Source organism: Peromyscus maniculatus, chromosome 2, assembly GCF_049852395.1.
Source record: "Peromyscus maniculatus bairdii isolate BWxNUB_F1_BW_parent chromosome 2, HU_Pman_BW_mat_3.1, whole genome shotgun sequence".
In the NCBI taxonomy this organism is placed as follows: domain Eukaryota; kingdom Metazoa; phylum Chordata; class Mammalia; order Rodentia; family Cricetidae; genus Peromyscus; species Peromyscus maniculatus.
This window is the reverse complement of record NC_134853.1, coordinates 122,127,661-122,150,441: the sequence shown is the minus strand read 5'-3', so window position 1 is coordinate 122,150,441 and position 22,781 is coordinate 122,127,661. Positions and strand designations below refer to the sequence as shown.

Below are 22,781 nucleotides of genomic sequence, written 5' to 3'. Positions count from 1 at the left end.
ATCTTCTTTATATTTTTGTTATTATTTATTTATGTAAGTGTATGTATATGTGTGTGTGTGTGTGTGTGTGTGTGTGTGTGCCTGAGGAGGTCAGAGGAGCATCAGATCCCGTAGAGCTAGAGTTATAGGTAGTTGTAAGTTGCCTCATGTGGGTCCTGGGAATCGAACTCAGGTCCTCTGCAAGAACAATACATGCATTTAACTGCTGAGTATCTCTCCTGCCCCTACACAATTTTTTTAAAGCTAATTTTATGGAGTGGCTTGTCTGCAAATCCCCACCTACCTGAGAGGTGATTTGTGAGGTGAAAAGACCTGGGTTTGAATACAGTTCTACTGCTTTCTGTCAATATGCTGCACAAAAAGTCCTAGCCCATTTCTTTAGACACGAAATACCCACCTACCTTGCTCTACTGGGCAATATGTAAAGTACCTGGCAGACAACTTTTCACAAAATCATTGTTCATTCAATAGGCTCTATGATGGTTATTACTAAAATTAGCTGCCATGCTTATCAATATCTAGTTAATTCATTCAATTATTTTAACTTAGTTGTCTCATGCATATGATTTTTCCTGGCTTGCAAAGCATTTTGAGATAGTTTTTTAAAAGGCCTTCACAGTTAAAAACTTCACTGGGCTGTCTGAGATGTACTGAGAACAGGTCAAAGAAAAGAAGGCAGTTATTAAACCACAATCCAACATTTCCTGAACAGCAGTCATGTGACAGGAGCTCATTAAAGTTCAAGTTCTGTTTGCCAACATACTAAGCATGCACTGGCTCCATCTACCTCTTGCAATTTCACCTAGTTTCTTTGTTAATCTTTGAGAGGAGAACTGACTTCCAAATAAGCCCTACACTTTGGTACTTTTCCAGGGATCCTTTTCAGCATGAACACTCCACATTTTGGATACATTTTTTTTATTTCAGATTCAGGTCAACAACTGGTACTTTTTTTTGCTTCCCAAAAATAGCTCTCATGGTCTGGAGGACATATTCATACCCTCTCTCTCAACGGTTCTGTGTATGTACTCCTGTGTGTGTGTGTGCATACATACATACACTCACCTCACACACTCTCTCACACACACTCAAATCCACTCCTCAATACAGACTCACCTCCCAACAGAGAAAGAAAAGGGCCTGAAAAACTCTTGGGAGACTCTAGACATACATTAACTCATGACCTGTGTGGGGTCTTAGACATCTTTGCTAATCAGAGGGAAATTGCTGATTCTCTCTAGATAGATAGCACACTTGCACATAAATGATTGCATTTTACAGACTCTTTGAAAATGAAATTAGTAATTCACGGCTTGTTTCATCATTCTCCAGTGTGTCTTGATTAGGACTCAAAGACATAGACCTGACGACAGAATACAGCCCCCTGTCTGCACACACCAACATAAATATCTGAAATAGACCTTTCAGAAAACAAGTTAGTCACGTGCATGCAATAGTATCTAAGATGAATTTATTCTATGTGTATGCCCAAAACGTTGCTCACAATCCACCCAACTGCCCACAATCTGGAATTTAAAAAAAAAAAAAAGAATGTCATCTAACTAACGTCTTTCTGCTTGGGAGATAAAGAAACTGAGACCCAAGGAAACTAAGAGTCCTGTCCCTGGTCTCTATCGAGAGATGGCTGAACAAGCCAAAACCTGTCTATTTGGATTTCCAGCCCAAGCTCTCAACACAGTGATACAAAAATTCCAAATACCAGCTCCCACCAAAAAGGTCAGGAGAGATACCTGAGGCTTCCAACATGCTGACACGCTGAGATGGGAAGTATTTCTGCTCTAAACACTGGCAAACGCTGAGCTGGGCCTGAGCCTCTGATTCAGACAGCTTTATTTCTAAGTCATGCCCGTGGCCTAGCATGACTTGACAAATAGGCAATTTTTTCCCCTGTTCTCCGTTTCTCTAGCCACTGCGAATGGCAAGGCAGAGCCCTCTTTGGGAACTGATTTTGAATACTTAGATCGCACAGGAATTATTTGTCCATGAGTGGCAGCTGGCTGGGAAATAGGAGTGAACTGTCCTCTTCGCTTGCCTTCACCGGGGCCTCACACAGCTGTTTCTCCCTCCCTGTGACTGCTTAATTAAAATTTAAACATCAAAACCACATGGATCAATGCGTGAATGTGAAGGGTCCAAAGCCTCTAAGCCGAGGTTGCCAACAACCCCAAGCCCCACCCCGTCACTTTTAAAGCCAGGAGAAAACCAGGACCCATTAAGACGCTTTGGTTGGATTGGAAAGCTAGCCTCGCCCCTGGCATCCATCACATCTTATCCGACTCAAGGCTCTTTGCTTGGGAGTTCTCCTGCATGTGAGTGCGCACATACCACTGCCCATCACCAGAGGGGACTCTTTTAACACGCAGAGGTCAGACTCCTGCGGGGATGGGGTGGGAGAGAAAGGGTGGGGGGACACACCTGCTACCGGACAAGCAGGCAGGCGGGGGCTGGGGCGAATGGTCACCTGGAGCCGGTCTGCCTGCACCTGCGCACACGCCTGGCCAAGGGCAAAGTGCGCGGTCCCGGGCAATTTCGGGGGTGCCGGCACGCTGAGCAGCTGCGGAGATGCGAAGCTGGTGAACCCCCACATGAGCGCCGAGCCGCAGAGATGGCGGCCTTTCCCCGGGCTCGCACGGCCCCTCTTCAGGCACCAGAATGTGGAGAATCAAGGATGCAGAAGGAAGTGCGGACCCTGAACCACGTGTACTCTGGAACGATGGGGCCGTTGCCCCCCCCCCCCCGCCCCGCTACCCCCTCCCCCGCCCTGCTGCGGCAGAAATTTGCCAGGGCCTCGGCCTTGAACCCGAATCCTACAGAGTCCTTGTTGGGGCGGGGGGAGCTTTCACTTCAATCTGTTTCTTTCCTTGCCCTCCCCTCCAACAGAATTCTCGTGCTGGTGGGTTTGTTTTTTTTTTCCCCCTTTTCTTTTTTAGAGGCGGTGGTGGGGGCGGGGAATAGGGGGAGTTTGCATCCGAACATCCCTGTGCAAGGTAAACAGCTCTGAAGGTCAGCGACGACTCCCCGCTGGGCCCTCCCAAAAAAGATGAATGTTCATCTGGAGATTCTCTAGAAAACCCGAACTGTTTAAGTACCAAGTTCTCCAGCTATTCCAGTAATTGGCTGAAACCCAACATCTTAATGATTAACAATTGTAAACACCCCCAAAATAAAAGTATCAAAATTCTGGAAGCGATTATAAAGAAAACTGTGAGACAGGTACTCGGCCAAGATTAAATCAAGAATACAAAAAAAAAAATGTATAAATACTGCAAAAATGGGAAAAAAAACTGAATGAAATGGTATTTAGAAAACAGTCATTTAAAGAGGACATATATTACATAACTAAAAATTACGAATGTACCTCAGTAATCAAATCAGCCATCAGCACAAACTAAACATGTCCATGTTGTGACATCTCCCCCCACGCATCATTTAGGCACCCCTCTGCTGTCAGCCCCTTACCTTTATTTTCGGAATCTTTCATTCTCCGTTTCCTCCCTCTGCTGCACGCAAGCAGGGAAGTCCGGCAGTCTGTGCAACCCTGACTTTGGATTTGTCATTCACAGACAGTCAGCGGTCCCGGGGGCGAAGTCCCTCAACGCAGAAGCGCCCAGGCTATGGTAATAGCATGCAAGTCAGTGTGCAGGGTTATAATTTTGCTTATGCTGGAGCGGAAGGGATGAGGATGAAGGCAGACGTAAACACGACTTCCAAAACATGGCATGGAACCGGATCTGGAGCCCAGGTTTGCCCTTCTCCCTTCCCTGGAGCGGGGATCAGCTGCTTCGTGGCTCTTCGCCTCCGGAGGGAGGGACTCGGGGTCAGGTTTAACGTGGAAGGTGCGTGAGGTGTGGTCCAGACTTATTTCGAATGACTTTGGAGGGGTTGAAGAGCCCTGAGCTTCCTCTTTCATGCTCATTCACTGCTTCCTTCATTAATTCAACAAACACTTCTGGGTGGGTCAGGCGCAGGGCTGAAAGCTCGGCAGACACAGCAATGTGCAGGACCAGCCCCTAGCTCTGCTCTCAGGTAGCACACTACAGAGACAGTGAATGCCATACAGTGACCTGTGTCGGCTTCGAGGACATGATTCCCAAAGCGGCTTCACCAGGGTATAAACCAATGGGCAGGGGAGCTTTGCAAACAGCCAGTCAGTGCCTCAGTCGGGACCAGGTATGAGGAAGCCAGACCAGGAGATCCCTCTACTGAAGGGCAAGGGAGTTTCCAGCAAACTTTTTAGTCATTCAGATCACACCGAATTTTGTCTCATTCCACAACTCAGGTACATCCCTTCCTTCCTCCGTCATTCATTCAACAAACAGTAATTTTTGGTAGGCACTGTTCTGCCTGGTAGGGTTTCAGAGGCTTAAAGCAGACATGTCCCTGCTCTGGTAGCCATTTTTACCTTCCGGTTAGAGAATTCAGACAAGCAATACAAACATAAGTAGCAGCAAATGCTGTGAGGAATAACGGAATGCGAAAATGGGGTAACAAGGGCCATTTTTAGACAGTGTGGCCACGTGAAATGCTATTTAACTTATGAAAAATGGGTCAGCATTATCACCGTCTTCCAAATATCTCCACTTAAAACTGGGGCCAGAAGTGTGGTTCAATGGTACAATGCCTGCCTGGCATGTTCAAGGCATTGGATTTGACCCCTAGCATTGCCTTACAGCCCTCCATGCCCCCCTAAAAAAAAAAAAAATTCTCAGGGCTAGTGAGATGGCTCACTATGTAAAGGTGACTGCCACCAAGTCTGACTGATGACCTGAGTTCAGTCCCTGGGCTCTACACAGTGGAAGGAGAGAAGCACTCTCCAAATTGTCCACTACCCTCCATACATGTACCACAACATACACACACACACACACACACACACACACAAAATCAATAAATGTCATAATCTTTAATAATAATATATAATGTAATTATATATATTATTTTTATGTGCATGGTGTTTCAAAACATACATAAAAGTAAGTAACTTTTTAAAATTAAAAATAAAATAATTTTTTTTCAGCTCTGAACCCTTACAATCTCCTCTACTACATGTTGCCTCACTGGCGGCTAAGTATATGTGATTTTTTTTTTCCATTACAGATTGGAAAAACTTATGTCCAGAGAGATTAACTGATCAAGTACAGGACCCATGTTGAGAGAAAAAACCAACAGAAAGAAACCCATCTGTTACTCTCCTCCTCAGAACTCGCTGGTGAAAACAGTCTCGACACAGAAAATGTTCTGGTTGACAAGAGTGCTAAAGACCCCTCTGCCATTGTCAGCTGAGTGGTGTAGGGCAGATGACTTAACCTCCCAGCATCATTTCCCCACCTAGAAATAGGAGTTCATCACACCTGCCCTGGTACCCAGCGTGTACCAGGCTGCTGGGAAGATGAAGGAAGAGCCGAGATGCAGAACTTGGTAAACAAAGCACTCTGTCAGTGTGAGGAGTCATGACCAGCTGCTTGGGCACATTTAAGATGACTAATCTTAAGTGTTCACCTACTCATTGCTGCAGCCATGAGTCAAGTATGGCCATGGAGCAGAAGCTGTCTTGGCCACTAGGGGCCCCTGAATTGATTCCTAGCTGTTTACATTTAAAGAGGCCCTGAAAATTTAGAAATATTTAAGCATTTGGGTGTGGTTTCCATTACCCCTTGGCAATATATGACAGCTTTCTGCTCTTCTTTAGAAGTTTGGGGGCCAGGGAGGGGCATGCATGGAGAAAGCTGGCTCTTGAATGTCTCCCAGAAGCCCATGCAATAAAGGCTTCATTCTAAAGGCATGGCTATTTGGAGGATGATAACACCTTGAAGAGGTAGGATACGGTGGGAGGATGGTCTTTAGGCACTGGGAATGTAGTCTCAGAGGGGATTGTGGGACCACAGCCCCTTCCCTTTTCTCTTTCCTGGCACAAGATGAACTGTTTTTGCTTTGCCACGTGATCCCCCAATAATATATTACCTTACCAATGACCCAAAGCAATTGGACAAACCTGTCAGGGACTGAAGTAAAAATAAACCTTTCCCCAGCCCAGCGAAATGGCTCGGAGGGCAAGGACACTTGCTGCCAAACCGGATGGCCTGAGTTCAATCCCCGGAACCCACATGATGGAAGGAGAGAACTGACTCCCAAAAGTTACCCTCTGACCTTCACATGCACACGTGTGCCCATGAATAATAAATGCAAAAAAAAAAAAAGGTTTAAAACAATCTTTTACTCTGTAAGTCATCCCACATATTTTGTTATAGTGATGGAAAGCTGGATGTCACAAATGGATTTATTATAACTCCTTAATAGCCATCTTATGAGCCTCAGGTCCATCCATCACATCAAAGAACTGGGCATCTCCTCCCCCAAGGACTAAGTCAATCTATGGGGGTAGGAGCACTTAGGGGGCTGAGATGCTGCAGACCCCCTGCCCTCCCTCCATTCAGTAATGCTCTCATGTTAGCTGTTCTGAACTTAAGGAGGATGCAGCACTCAACATCTTCTGTCTTAAGGAGCTTGTGGCCTCCAGTTGAGGGGTTACTAAGTCAGACAAACAGATGCCAGGCCTGAGTCTGAATTGTAGGGGGCAAAGGGCCTCTGAGGCAGAAGAGACTGGATCCAAACATGGGCTGTGCCATTTCCTGGTCCCTAGAGAAAGTCGGGGTGCATTCTTGAGTCTCTCTAAAGTTTCTATTCCAACTGTGTGGGTTGAAGATAGTCATGGGACCATCACCTGAGGCTGGGTGAGGCACAGTGGCTTCAAACATGAAAAGAGTGTGGCACAATGCCATGAAGGTCACAGTCAATGCTGTAAGATTAACAGGATTACCTGAGTCAGCCCTCTGAGCCTTAGCTTTCCTCATAAACTACGGAAAATAGTAATTAGGTTGCAGGTTATTGTGAGAATTATACCCCAGGAAGATCAAGCCACTGGCCAGCTCACTCAAGCTGCATCTGCTTCAGGGAAGGAGTACCAAGACTTGAAGGAGTAAGTGGGGGAGGGGAGGAGGGCTGCCATTCATATTTCAAAGGAGGCAACATTTTTTTAAGTGTGACCTTCTCTATGGATATCTGCATTTTACCAGACACTGGGTCTGAAAGGTTTCGAGCATGCAAAGCAGTTGAAAGGATTGTGCAATGAGCCCCATAGCCATATGCATTTTGTTATATTTGGTGCATGTTTCTATCTCTAACCTGTCCTTAGCTGCTCCTTAGTTTACCAGGTGCGGGAGAGAAAACATGCATGAGAGAGAGAGAGAGCGCACATGCCCTGACATGTGATCATGTGGCAGTCAGAGAACTACTCTGCGTAGTCTAGTCTCATCTCCCTCCTTTCCGTGGGCTCCAAGGATGGAACTCAGGTCAGGCTTGCACAGCGAGTGCCATGTCACCACCACATCTTATTACATTTTTGAGACAAAGTCTCGCTGTATTCCCAGCGAGAATTTACAACCCTCAAACTTACAATCCTCCTGTTTCAGTCACCCAAGTGCTGGGACCCACAGCCTCACCTAGATTTTATCTTTTATAAGGAAGGGCCCCAGATTTGGAATCCCTCCCATCTCGGACTCCTGAGTGCTGGAACTATAGGCCTGGGCCACTGTATATGGGTAATTGAGTATCTCTTTCTCTCTCTCTTTTTTTTTAAATCAGGTTGAAATAGATTTGAAGGTCTTATTAAATGGAAAGGGGCTTAACATTGCCCTCGTGACACATTACTTATCAAAACCTTAGATCTCCGATCCTCGGGCCATTCCAGTAAGGGTCAGACAGGCTCTCAGAAGTTTTATCCCACCCCACAGGTAGCCTCAAGGCCATGCCTCATTCAGGAACAAGAACAGACTCAAGCCTTGGATAGACTCTTTCCAATAACTGTTGTCTCTGACCCTGAGCTTCAAATAGAACCGTAACAAGGGCAATTCTAAATAGCCAGTCATGGCGTGACGCTCTGTCTCAGTAACTGAGTTTAGGGAATGCTTCCAGCAATTCCACTAGCCACCAAGTCCCTCGGCATTTCTGCACAGTCCCTGTCTTGTTAGAAGCCATTTCTGAGTCACTTGTGAGTCACAAGCATGCTGGAGAAAAGAGAGATGGCGTCCGAGGAAGTGCCACACTTGGTCTCTCTCCACCCAGCTGAATCTGTTTGCTTTGCTCTAAGCACCCAAGTGGCAGTTAAGAAGGTAAAACCAAGAGAGAGAAATCCCTACCAAGCAGTGGGGATGTGTAGCTGGGTATGCCTGGAGACTAGCCATGGAAGGAGGGCAGAAAGCCTGGCTATAAGGAAGGCAAAGTTCCCAGGAAGCCAAGCCACCAAACAAGAGGAAGGACATTAACCCGTGGAATGCCTACCACTGGCCAGGCAGTTAATTTAAATAAGTTTACTGGAGAACTCATTTGCCAAGCCGTGGTTATAAGGCAAGTATGCTCACATCAAGCGGCCTGGATTCAAATCCCAGGGTACCAGCTGTGTCATGGTGGAAGCATTATCCGGCCTTGCTCTGCTTTTTTTTTATTATTATTATTATTCATCAAACGGAGACCTAAAAACAAGGTCATTCAAGCCAGGAAGACAGCTCAGTAGGAAAAAGTACTAGCAGCGTAAGCCTGATGGCCTGAGTCTGATCCCTTAAAGCCACAAAAAGCCGGTCAGGACTATCTCCTAGGACCTCTGGGGCCGCAAGCTGGTCTGGAGTACACAGCACAGTGGCAGAAACAAGAGAGACCTCAACGAAGTGGGAGGGGCAAACCAACGCCTGAAAGTCCTCCTCTGACGTCTGCACACACACACATACACACACACACACACACACACACACACACACACACACACGCACACACACGTGCGCATGTGTGTATATATATGTACACATACATATATACTTTTAAATAGTGTGTGTGTGTGTGTGTGTGTGTGTGTGTGTGTGTGTGTGTGTACTCTTTAGCTGGCACACAACACTACATACATGTTACAGTCCCAATTCTTAGACGAGAAAAATGATAGAGAGTGAGAGGCAAGGTGGCTTGGCAGAAGCCGCACAGACAAGTAGCAGCCGGGCCAGGATGCTCCATGTCACTCACATCTCAAGGCAGCTCTGGGAGAAAAGGGCAGCATCCAATCCTCTTCCTGTACTGCTGCGAGCCTGGGACCCTAAGAAGTACCTGGTAACTCACTCATGCCGAAAGTGGCAAAGGGAAGGACCGAGGCTGAGACCCACACTTGACAAAAGCCCGCAACTATCTCACAGGTCAGCTTCACAAACGTTAGCTTGTGTTGGGGTTACTTCGGGGCTTAGTAAAGGACAGATTTCTGGGCTCTGTCCCCAGAGTTTCTGATTTGGGGACACTAAAGCAGTGTGGAGTATTTGTACTTCTAGAGGATGATTTGGAGAATCCCCCTCAACAGTTAAGTACCTAGAGGCATACCAGGCATTGGGGGAAGGAATGGGGCCTGAGACTGGCAGGCAATGAAGTTCTGCCACTCAGAGTGTTGCTTACTTGCCAGGGCTTAGCTATCTTGTAGTGTGTGTGTGTGTGTGTGTGTGTGTGTGTGTGTGTGTGTGTGTGTGTGTACAAGTACATGCAGGTGTGCTCAGCAGCGAGGGGGACAGATACAATCTGTCACCAACAGCCTTTGCATGGGTGCTCAGGATCTAAAGGGAGGTCCTCCTGTTTATTCAGCAAGCGCTTCCCTCACTGAGCCATCTGCTCAGCCCCTGACTCCTTTCATGTTTGTGATCTCATTTGATTCCAGTAACCATTCTCTCCATTTACTGTGTTTAAAAGAGAGAAAGACACACTGTTAGGACCGAGGAGAGAAGCTAGCAATGAACTGGCACGTGTTCTGTTCTCTTCCGGTCCGGAGAACAGTCTCCGCTGGGACAGACCTAGCTGGTTCCAGCTGTGTCTTCCCAGGAACTAGCTAGGGTATTTCAGGACCTAGCAGGATGAGGTGCTCTCCTGTGAGAGGAACTCAGGGCTGATTAGCATAATCCCAAGGGTTGGAGCCGTCTCCCGGCAACAGAAACACATTGACCCTCTGGACAGTCCCTTTCTACAGCTAACAGCTTTGAGGTACGGTTAAAAAGTCATTCTCTGGCCGGGCGTTGGTGGCGCACGCCTTTAATCCCAGCGCTCGGAAGGCAGAGGCAGGCGGATCTCTGTGAGTTCGAGGCCAGCCTGGGCTACCAAGTGAGCTCCAGGAAAGGCGCAAAGCTACACAGAGAAACCCTGTCTCAAAAAACCAAAAAAAAAAAAAAAAAAAAAAAAGTCATTCTCTGGAAAGGATGGATGCACTGGATGGGTTAATTTCTACTCCACACAGCTTGATCACATTCCCATTCATGGAGAAGCCTTGAATTTGATCCAAGAACCGGAAGAAGACAAAAAAAAAAAAAAGCTACATCATTAAATCTAAATCAAGTAACTGATTAGAACCCAGAATATTTAAAGAATTCCTATAAAGAGAAGGGGGGAAAAGACAAACTACCAAACAAAAGAGTGGGAAAGGTCAGCATCAAGCTTTTCAGAGGCTCATATGAGTAGCCAACATTTGTGAAAAGTCACTATTTATCAAAGGAATCCAGTTTTCAAAAAAAAGACAAATGACCATGGTGGTCATGGTTGTCACGATCATGCATGCCGACTGGGAGCATGTCTATCAGCAGCATTTGGAAGGTGGAGGTAGGAGGACCAGAAGTTCAAAGCCAGTCTGAGACTCCTGAGACCCTGTCTCCAAAAACACAAAGCAGTAACAGGGCCCAGGGCATCGTTTTATATACAGCCAAGTGGGCAGGCATTGACACAGCTAACAGTATCAAAATGCACTATATAAATTGTCAAAGAATAAACTTACCTAATTTTAAACAAAAAAGGCCTAGCACAACACAGAAAGGAATCAAGAATCTCTGGTAGACACGAATTAGCACAAATCTTCACAGAGTTCAATGTGGTAAGATCCTTTAAGACCACCACCAACAAAAAGCATATCACCTTGTGTCCAGTAACCGTCCCTCTAAGTATTTACACTGTAATTACAGTTATAAACACTCAAAGTGCATATGTTTTAAGATTGTATTTGTATTAAATGGATGTGTGGGGATGGAAATGGGTGTCCACAGAGGCTAAAAGCTGTTACTGGATCCCCTGAAACTGGAGTTCAGATACTCATGTCATGGGTTCTGGGAACCAAACTCCAGTTCGCTGAAGAGGAGCATGCACTAAAAGATGCCAGGAGTCCCTAGAAGCTATATTCTTCCTTTCTCACCTGTGACTTGTGGGGAGGGCTGGGAGACAGGAGAATGCTGCTACAGAAGGCCTCGCCATCCCAGAAGATTCAGCTGCCCAAAGAGACTCAAGTTGTGGTTTTTTCCACAACTCACTAAACTTTTCAGTCTCATAACTACCCAGATTTGAGGTATAAGATCTGTACTAATATTCATAAAAACAATAACTAGCCTTTTCTGAGCCTCTATGTACTAGGCAAACAGTGAGCAGCACAGCTACACGATGCCATTAGAATTAGCATCCCCATTCTGCAGATGATAAGTGACTGAGGCTTCTTTGGTGGTTGTTGTTTTTGGTTTTGGTTTTTCAAGACAGGGTTTCTCTGTGTAGCTTTGGAGCCTCTCCTGGAACTCACTCTGTAGACCAGGCTGGCCTCAAACTCACAGAGATCTGCCTGCCTCTGCCTCCTAAGTGCTGGGATTAAAGGCATGTGCCATCACCGGCCAGCAAATGGCTGAGTTTTAGGAGGGTTAAGGGCCCTGGCCAAGATCGTGCTAATTTTGTACCACTAATTAGCAGCAGCTAAAATCATAACCTTACTGCCATCAGAGAACATGGTTCCAGGTATTCAAGTGATAGCAACGTCATCAGGAAGTCTGAGCAAGATCTAGTTTGAACTAACCTATTAAGTATCATGTAATCCCTTCTTGCTCCTCTCTTGCTCCGTCTGTCTGCCTCTCTCATGCCCCCGCCCACTCTGAGACAGCCTTCTGCTCTTTCTCTCTCCCTCCTCCCTCCTCCCTCCTCCCCAATAAACCTCTTGCACACACACAAAGTATCATTTAGTCATTTCATAATAGTCATTTCCTAATAGTCTTATCCCCAGGATGTCTAGGGAACAAAAAGAGGAATGTATAGCCTGAAAAGCTGTGAATGGACCATAACATAGGAACCAGGAAGCAGAAGGCAGAGGATGCTGTACATTCAGTATAGAACTGTATACTTACTTACTTATTTATTTTGTTTTTCTCAAAACAGCGTCTCACTATATAACCCCGGGTGTCCTGGAATGTAAACTGTAGACCAGGCTGCCTTCGAACTCACAGAGATATCCTCCCCCACCCCCACCCTGCCTCCCAAGTGCTGGAATTAAAGATGAGGCTAGAACTGTAAAATGATAAAAACTGTGCATTCCTTCCCACCCAGAACCAGATGATGCATGTGGTTGTCTCTGAAGGAGTTACCTGTTGCCATCCCCGGACCCAACAACCTAGAGAAAAAAACCTGACCATCCTTAGCCCCACTGGGTGTCAGCAGCAGATCTTGGTAACCACGAGGAAGTTTAATGCGCATATTAATTAAAGTGGGAAAGCAAAGTTTAGAAGCCAGCAAGGTGGGGGTGACGGGCTCAAGGGTCTGTTTACCACCCACGAAGAGCTTGTGCCGATGGCAATAAATAAATATTTACAAGACTATTGATCTTCATCAACTTTTATACTCCCTGCTCTGCATCATCAGCACCTTATAGCCGTTAACTCTTGCTATTCGATCATTTATTTGATCCTTAAAGCCACGGGGTAAGTAAGGGTGACTATGTCACCATAGGGCTTGGTTGGAATCCGGCTCAGGTCTGGATCTGTCGGCCATTTTAGAAATCAAGGCATGTCAGCCTCACAGAGGAAAGATCTTTAGATGACGAGACAGACAAAAAGGAGGAGGCAGACACACACACACAAGTCCCGAACGAACGCACACTTCAGCTGGTGGGGAAGGTAGAGAGAGCTGGGGTAGGTGTGATCTGTACCACCAGACGGACTGCCACAAACGCCCTGCAGGGCATGAAATCCTAGAGAAGAGGTTACAGGTGGCAGGAAAGGTTTCCCGAGAGCTTGCTGCCTTTGAGTGGCAGGCAGCCAGGCTGCGGGATGAGGGCATGGCCACTGCGGGCCGAGAAACCAGGAGCCCAGGGACCATGTTGTTTCCTACTCAGAAACCTCTCTTCTCAGGGAGAGAAAATGTCGACTCTTCCTCCCAGGCCTCAATCCTTGCCTTCCGACTCTCGCTTTGCCCTTGATGAGCCCCTGGGAGCCATGCGGCTGTTTTCCCTGCGGGCAGACGGCTTTCCTGTCTGCTTCCTGGAGTAGCTCAACAGGTCTGGGGCTCCCTTGTGGCTCTGCCTCGGGCCTCCTCCTCCTCCTCCGCACACCTGCGTCTTCCACTCCCAGCCCGGTTCCCAGGGATGGGTGGCTTTAGGAGTGTCATGTTGCTTCCCTCTCTGGAAATGGTCTCATGTGCAGGGCGTTTTTGCTTATCTTGTTCCCTGCGGGTCCTGGCGGGGAGAGGGGCTGGATAAAAAATGAACGGAATGATGATGAGCAGCCCAGAGGAGAGGCCCTGATGGGGAACAGGGTGGCCTATGCCTGGAAAGCAGTTCCTTGGGGCAGCGCTTTGGGGTAACCTGGAGTCTGCGAGCGCCTACAGGTTGGAACCCGGGTGGGCTGGGTGCAGATGGGGGAGAACCCGGAGAGGAGCCTGGGGAAGCATATCAACTCCCCCAAAGGTACCGCACTGCAGGGGCTGGGCCAGGTGTGGGGTCCAGGAGGGGAGCCAACCTGCGTGAGATTCTGCCGCGGCGTGTCACCCACGATTCCCCCCAGTGCAGAGCCAAGCCCGCAGACAGGACGCGGGGGCCGGGGTGGGGGATGAGCACACCGGGATCCGCCCGTGCCCTGAGGGAGCCTGGGGACCTCGGGCCTGGCCTCTGCAGGGCGTCTCAGTGCCCGCCGCCGCCCCGGTGCCCTCCGCCGCCCCGGTGCCCGCCGAGCACACACTCACCCTTCTCCGCCGGGAGAGCCGATCGCGTCCTCCGCAGCCGCCGGCCCGCGCGCCACCGCCGCAGCACGGACAGCAGCCTCGGGCTCTTAGTGCCTCCGGCCTCGGTCGCGCCCATAGGTGCGCCCGCCCCTTTTCCGCCGCCGCTTGGGCCCAGGGTAGCCGCCGCCGACGCCTGGCGTCTGCTGGTGCCCGGCCACTGCCGGGTGGACGCAGCCACGGGGGAGGAGCTTGCGGTGGGGCGATGCAGCCGGCGCGTGGCGACCGGCCCCGCGGGACCCTGGCCACGCACAGGTGTGCGCGGCCACGAACACGCGCTCCTTGCTGCAGAGAAAATCTGTGCGCGTCCTGCAGTAGCCGGCCCGGAGCCCCGGGAGAGCCTCGATCCTATCTCACATCACAGAGAGCCAGCTTAAGATCGAAGCTCCCAGGGGTTAAGTCTTCTGCCCAGAGTTCGTAGCGCGCTAAAGGGACGGTTTCCAAGTCCTGGGCGCTGACTCTGCCTCACTGAATGAACGTGTTAGAAATTAAACATGCATCTCTTTATGTGCCCGCCAAATTATAAAACTGCCATTTTTTGCAGTCATGAATATCAGACAAGGGTTTCACCAGGTGATCAAAATTAAATCGCCAGTGGCGGCAGATGAAAACTGCATGCCTCCGACCTTGATGTGCTCAGGAATCCAGGTTTGTCTGTCTTGTACCCTAGACAAAAAAAAAAAAAGCACAACCATAACCTAACGTCAGGAAACACCAAATGAACCCAAAATGAAGACAATAGTCCTAAGATGGGGTCCTGTATCTCCAGAGGTGCTGATGTCATAAAAGGCTACGTACACGATCCGAGGAGGTGGAAGAGTCACAGCTACTAAACATAATTTTGCTCCTGGGCTGCACTGTAGGAGGGAGGCATTTCGTGTTTTTGTTGTTTTTAAGGCTCTAAAGGATACTAATTAAATATGGGTGGTAAAATAGATAACCGTTTATCAATTATAAATCTGTTAGCAGTAACTGTCCCATAGTTACCTTTACAAGTCCTTGTTTTTAGAAAATATACACTGAAGCATTTCAGAATATGTGGAGGCCCACAGAGGTTTCCTAGTGAGATCTGAGTTTGCTTTACCAGGAGGAGCTGCATTAGAGGACATGTGCCTGGTTTCTAGGTGATTGGAAGGGTCTACACTTGGCTGTACTGGGGGGAGGTCTTATGCATTCCTATAAAAAGCCCTTTAGAAGAGACAGGAGGGCCAGGTGGTGGTGGCGCATGCCTTTAATCCCAGCACTCGGGAGGCAGAGGCAGGAGGATCTCTGTGAGTTCGAGGCCAGCCTGGGCTACCAAGTGAGTTCCAGGAAAGGTGCAAAGCTACACAGAGAAACCCTGTCAGAGAGAGAGAGAGAGAGAGAGAGAGAGAGAGAGAGAGAGAGAGAGAGAGAGAGAGAGAGAGAGAGAGAGAGAGAGATGGGTGATAAGCATCCAGGCCCTCCCGAGGCTATCCTGTGTTTCTGTTTCTGTCCCCTCAATCCTTCTATCTAAATCTCTTATCCCTCACTCCTCAAGAGTACTCTGGGGTAAAATGTGGGAGGAGTCTCCCAGCTGGCCTCCCACAGGAATAAAGGACCAAGACACCTTAAATGTAAAAACCAAGGTGGGAGAAACCACTCTACCCAATAGGAAGCCTACTTACAGGCCAGATGTCAAAATGGTGCAGTGTTCAGAGTGGGAATGTGCGCACTGTAAATGTTCGAGGTCCTGGGTATGTTCTCAGTGTGTAACAAAACAATATAGTGTGGTGTTTGCTAAGGGACAAGACACGTAGCTCAATGCAACTGAATCAGGACACCAGGAGGTACACCCTCCCAAAAAACCCCAACTGATTTCTGACCAAAGTTCAGAAGCAGTTCAGTGTGTTTGGCTCGGTGGTGCATGCCAATAAATCCTAGTACTGGAGAGGCTGAGGCAGGAGGATGACCAGCACAAGACCAGCCTGGGCTACACAGGAAGACCTTGTCTCAAAACAGCAGTAGCAGGCCAGGCACCTTTAATCCCAGCACTTGGGAGGCAGAGCCAGGCGGATCTCTGTGAGTTCGAGGCCAGCCTGGGCTACCAAGTGAGTTCCAGGAAAGGTGCAAAACTACACAGAGAAACCCTGTCTCAAAAATAAATAAATAAGGGCTGGAGAGATGGCTCAGCCGTTAAAGGCTAGGCTCACAACCAAAAATATAAGAGTTCGGTTCCCAGCACCCACGGCTGTCTCTCCAGCCATTAAAAAAAAATTTTTAAAAAAATTAAATAAATAAATAAATAAAATTAAAAATAAAACCAGCAGTAGCCGTACTAAGAAGGAAGGAACAAATCAATGCAAGTGTTTTAAAATGTATGTCTAGGCTGAGCAGGTGAAAACACTTGCCACGCGAGTTTGACAACCCAAATTTGATCTCCAGAACCAACAAAAAGCTGGGTGTTGCCGTGGCTCAGATCTGTAACCCAACACTCCTACTGCGAGAGGAAAGGTAGAAACAGAAGGATCAGCCAGAAGTCCACGGCCCAGCCAGCCTACAGTGCAAAGAGAGGCAGCAACAAGAAAAGCCCTGCCTCGACAAGGTAGAAGGAGAAACCGACTCCCAAAGGGTGTCTTCTGACTTCCGTGTACACACTATGTCACACACACAGATCAATTAAAAAGACATTTTTCTTAAGACAAGATTTCTCTATGTAGTTAGTCGTGGTTATCCTGGAACTTGCTATGTAGACCAGGCTGGCCTCGAACTCGCAGAGATCCTCGTGCCTCTGCCTCCTCAGTGCTTCGATTAGAGGCGTATCTGAATTTCAGGTAGTTCAATCCAGTATATAAAATGTGGTTGAGCCGGGTGGTGGTGGTGGTGGCGGCGGCGGCGGCGGCGGCGGCGGCGGCGGCGGCGGCGGCGGCGGCGGCGGCGGCGGCGGCGGCGGCGGCGCACGCCTTTAATCCCAGCACTCGGGAGGCAGAGCCAGGCGGATCTCTGTGAGTTCGAGGCCAGCCTGGGCTACCAAGTGAGCTCCAGGAAAGGTGCAAAGCTACGCAGAGAAACCCTGTCTCGGAAAAAAAAAAAAAAAATGTGGCTGAGCCATTGGGCTCATGTTTCCATGGCTATGCTTGGCTTACTCATCACCCTTGCTCCCTTGAGAGAGCCAGTAACCATCTAAGGTAGAGGCCTGAGGCCTCTGAGAACTTACAAGGGCAAAGATCTAACCTCTCTGAGGTCAAAGAGGCCCTCGGTGGTCTAGATAATTAACCCTTTATAAACAATTATAGGGCAGCCCTCTCTGATTAATTTGCAATGCAGAAAATGAGGATATAGAGCCAAAATGAAAGATAAGTAGGAGAGAATGGGAAGCAGGTGGATCTCTCTCTCTCTCTCTGTCTCTCTGTGTCTCTCTCTCTCTGTCTCTGGAGACAGAGACAGAGAGAAATCTATTTAGATTCCTTTCATACCAACTTTGAGGTTCCATGGCCTCCAAACTGAAGACACTGGCCCTTTAAACAAACCACCTGTTTAACAGCCCTCCTCAGGAATAGTGGTCACATGTAATCTAATTCTCTAGACAAGGTTTCCCTGGTCCTGTGACTTCTTAACCCAGGGCATCAAGAGTCTTGGAGTGAGAAGATGTAGTAACTCATTTTTGTCAGCCAGGCCATCGGTGACATATGGTTATGTCCCTTCCTCTGCTTTAACTGTCCCACTACAGCCATCCTCTCTAAAGAAAGGAGAGTAACCAGGTGGCCCAGACGGCCCCTTCCTGGCTACCCCACTATATATATATCCCTAGATGTGCCGAGTCTTACCAACTAGTTCTGAAATGCCATCCCAGCCCAGTGGGCCTGGCAAGACTCCCCTTGGCGACCACTGTCTATCTCCACAGGGTCTGATCTGCACCCGGAGGGACCGAGCTGCTGGCCACTTAGATTTGACTGGTTAAGTCGGGTGTGGTGGTATGGACGGACCTATAGCTCCACACTCGGCAGGCAGAGGGACAAGGATTACAAGTTCAAGCCCTGCCTCAGACAGAGACAGACAGCATGCATGCAGAAAGATTTTATTGGTCTGGAAAAGACCAGAGGGACCTTTTTTCCCCCCTTTTCTTTCAAATATCATGTGATTTCATGATACTCTTCCAGCTCAGAGCTGGAACAAAGTCAGAAGCTTCTGGTTCCCACAGTTAAAGCGAGCCACAGATAGATGGGGGAGGGGTGGGGAGGTTCTCTTCAGCAAACCCTGGAAGCCCATGAGAAGAGAACTCAGTCTGAGTGAAAATCCAAGCGCCCCGAGGCACATTCAGGAGCTTAGGGACAAGAATTTCTTTTCAAAGGTCAAAAATGTGGACTGAAAATACAGTAAGACAAAGAAAGAAAGAAAAATGTGGGCCAGTGAGATGGTTTGTCAGGGAAAGGTACCTGCTGCCAAACACCATGACCTGCATTCTGTCAGGACTCACACGGTGGAAAAAGAACTGGCTCCTTCAGACTGTCCTCTGACCTGCTACACACACACACACACACACACACACACACACACACACACACCACACACACACCACATACATATACACATACACACCACACACATGCATACACACACCACACACACACCACCACATACATATACACATACACACCACACACACCACACCACATACATATACACATACACACCTCACACGCATACACACACCACACACACACACCACACCACATATACACATACACACACCACATACATATACACATACACACCACACACACCACACCACATACATATACACATACACACCACACACACCACACCACATACATATACACATACACACCACACACACCACACCACATACATATACACATACACACCTCACACGCATACACACACCACACACACATACACACACCACATACATATACACATACACACCACACCACATACATATACACATACACACCACACAGACACACCAAATACATATACACATACACACCATACACACACTACCACATACATATACACATACATACCACACACATGCATACACACACCACCACACACATATACACATACACACCACACACACACACCACACACATGCATACACACACCACACACACCACCACATACATATACACATACACACCACACAGACACACCAAATACATATACACATACACACCATACACACACTACCACATACATATACACATACATACCACACACATGCATACACACACCACCACACACATATACACATACACACCACACACACACACCACACACATGCATACACACACCACACACACCACCACATACATATACACATACACACCACACACCACACCACACCACATACATATACACATACACACCACATACACCACATACATATACACACCACACACATGTATACACACACCACACACCACACCACACCACATACATATACACATACACACCACATACACCACATACATATACACACCACACACATGTATACACACACCACACACACACACCACACCACATATACACATATACACCGCACATGCACACACACACACACACACACACACCACATATACACATGCACACTGCATATGCATACACACACCACACACACACACCACACCACATATACACATACACACCAAACACGCACATACACACACACCACACACATACATGCTCACACATATATACACACCATACACACCATACCACATACCACACACACACTCCACATACCACACACATATTTTCACACCCACCACACACATACTACACATACCACACACACTTATACACACCACACACCACACCATACACACACACACCACACACACACATTATATATACTACACATACATATATACACACCACACTACATACCACACACACACCACATACACATACACATACACCACCAACACACAAAAATACCACACATACACCACACATACCACACTCACACCACACATACACACACAACAATATACCACAAATACCACACACATCACACATATACACTACACAAGACATACACACAAACGAACAAATAAATGTAGTTTAAGAATTCAAATACAAAAAATGAAAACCAAATAAACCCACTTAATTGGATATTTAGCTCACTGTGCAAGGAGAAAGAGAAAAAAAAACCTGAATTCCATTCATGTCTTTCTGTTTACAGAGCTAGTATCAGAAGTAAGAAATACTAAAGTTTCAATGAGATTTAAGGAATGTGTATATCCATGCATGTGTGTGTGCATGCATGTATGTATGTATGTATGTATGTGTGTGTGTGTTCATGTGTGTGTGTGTGTTCATGTGTGTGTGTGTTCGTGTGTGTGTGTGTGTGTGTGTGTGTGTGTGTGTGTGTGTGTGTGTGTAGCAGGCAGGTGTAAGATGTCCAGAGGGACGATAACAGAAAGAATGGGCAGAGCTGTGAGAACTCTGACTTTGCCTTTTGGGAACAGGACAACCCTAGCCATCCTTGCCTAACTGCTCAACCTCTGTTTCCTCATCCGTGAAGTGAAAGTGGTGAGAAGCCCTTGTAGTCATTTCACTGCATTCGATGCTTGGTCACCCCACCCATCCATCCCCTCCTTCCCAGTTGGCAGAACTGTTTGGGAAGGATTAGGAGGTGTGGCCTTATTGGAAGAGGTGTGTCACTGGGGTGGTCTTTGAGGTTTCCCAAGACTCACACCATTCCCAGTTAGCTTTTTCTCTACATCTCTGGCTCATGGTTGTTGTCTCAACCTGTAAGCTCTTGGCAGCTGCTCTAACACTATTCCTGCCTACCGTCATAGCTCTTGCCATGATGGCCATGGACTCTAACCTTCCGGAGTCCTGACTCCCCAACTAAATGTTTCTTTTATAAGTTGCCTTGGTCATGGTGTCTCTTCACAGCAATGGAGAAGTAACTAAGACAGAGAGGGACACCTGTGTAAAGCTCCCCACCTGGGACAACTGAAATAATGGCAGCAGGTGTGCAAAGACAGGACCCTGCTCAGGTGAAATGTTTCAGGGCTTCTAAGAAACTCTATGGCTGCACAGTAAACCGCCATCGCCCAGGAGATGGAAACAGCAACAGTGGTTCAGTGGCCGAGGATTTTGTGGGCGGGGCACTACTCACAGAAGCAGTTCTCCATAACTAGAGCTGCACAGGACTCAAGACTCACAGTCCCCACTCCAGGGTGTCTGGCTCCCAATGCTGAAAAGATGGTGCTGGCCGTCGCTAGAAGCACTGCCAAAATCCTTGGGTTTTCTGTGCTTGGCTGCATTGCCTTCCTCACTAGCAGTGGCTGGGTTTCAAAACGGAGGAAGGCAGAGATGCCCACCTCCCTTCAAGCCTTAGCTCAAAAGTACCCAGCAAACTGTTTTCTTCAGCTGTTCTAGAGAGGAGCCACATGCTCCACTTCTGGGTGAGAAGAACACACGCACCTACGAGGTGTGCAGAATTGTTCAAGGTTGTCTCTAAAGGCTACCTACCCCATGATTCCCCCCAGTCACCTTGCCCAGATTCTTACCAGTGATCAGCTGCAGTATGCAGACTGCACTCCCTACTTTAATGGAAAATGCCCACTAAACAGGAAACATGCACAGGAAGAGGACCATCTCTCCAGGGCTAAATGTGGTCTCAACTTAAAATTATCAGAAACAACCTAAAGACCACTTATGAGCACTTACTGTGCTCCAGCTAAGCCTAGGGAAAGAGCATCGGGCTTGACATCAAAGACCTGGATGGATTACAACTTACCTGCCATGTTGATGTCCTTATACGAACCACTGAATTTTAGGCCATGTGGTGGTAGCACATGGCTGTAGGCAGAAGTTTCTCTCTCATCTGCCTGTTCCCAAATACCCAGCAGCCACTTCCCAAATAATTGCTTAATATTACTTATAAATGCTCAGTCAGTAACTCAGGCTTATTACTAACTAGCTCTTACACTTGACCCATAATTCTTATCTATGTTTACCCATATAGCTTGGTACCTTTTCTCAAAATGACATTCTCATCTTGCTTCTTTGGCATCTGGCTAGTGACTCTTGACTCCACCCTTCCTCTTTCTAGAATTCTCCTAGTCTGGTCACCCCACCTACACTTCCTGCCTGGCTACTGGCCAATCAGTGTCTTATTAAACCAATTGGAGTGACAAATCTTTACAGTGTACAAGAGCACTTGTACACCTTTAATCTCAGCACTCAGGAAGCAGAGACAGGTGAACCTCTGAGTTCCTGGCCTACAGAGCACGTTCAAGGACAGCCAAGGTCTCTTATTTAGGATTCCTATTGCTATGAAGAAACACCATGACCACAGCAACTCTTATAAAGAAAACATTTAACTGGGCCTGGCTCAGTTACAGTTTCAGAGGTTCAGTCCATTATCATCATGATGGGAAGCATGGTGGAATGCAGGCAGATGTGGTGCTGGAGTACAAGCTGAAAGTCCTACATCTTACAGGCAGCAGAAAGTTGACTGAGACATTAGGCAGTATTCTGATCATAGGAAACCTCAAAGCCTGCCCCCACAGTGACACACTTCCTCCAACAAGGTCATACCCACTCCAACAAAGCCACACCTCCTAATAGTGCCACTCCCTATGAGATTATGGGGGTCAATTACATTCAAACTACCACACAAGGCTACACAGAGAAACCCTGTCTCAAAACAACAATAACAACAAGAAAAGCATTGA

At 47.6% G+C, this 22,781-nt stretch overlaps 1 protein-coding gene across 9 annotated transcripts in view; it reads right to left on the bottom strand.

Annotated features, from left to right (window-relative positions):
• Dnajc6 (DnaJ heat shock protein family (Hsp40) member C6) overlaps window positions 1–14,473 on the bottom strand; it is a 164,790-nt gene extending 150,317 nt beyond the window's left edge. For 2 of the 9 annotated variants that reach the window (XM_042271464.2, XM_076564573.1), the window contains exon 1: window positions 3,481–3,611. Coding sequence is in view for 2 of the 9 variants with exons in the window: in XM_015990954.3 (XP_015846440.2) it covers window positions 14,068–14,182 (115 nt within the window). In the remaining 7 variants the exon portion in view is untranslated. Of the gene's footprint in view, window positions 1–2,482; window positions 2,658–3,480; window positions 3,822–14,067 lie in introns of those variants that run through there. The other 7 variants (XM_015990955.3, XM_015990954.3, XM_076564574.1 and 4 more) reach the window with 7 other exon arrangements.
• Window positions 14,474–22,781: the final 8,308 nt, after the last annotated feature.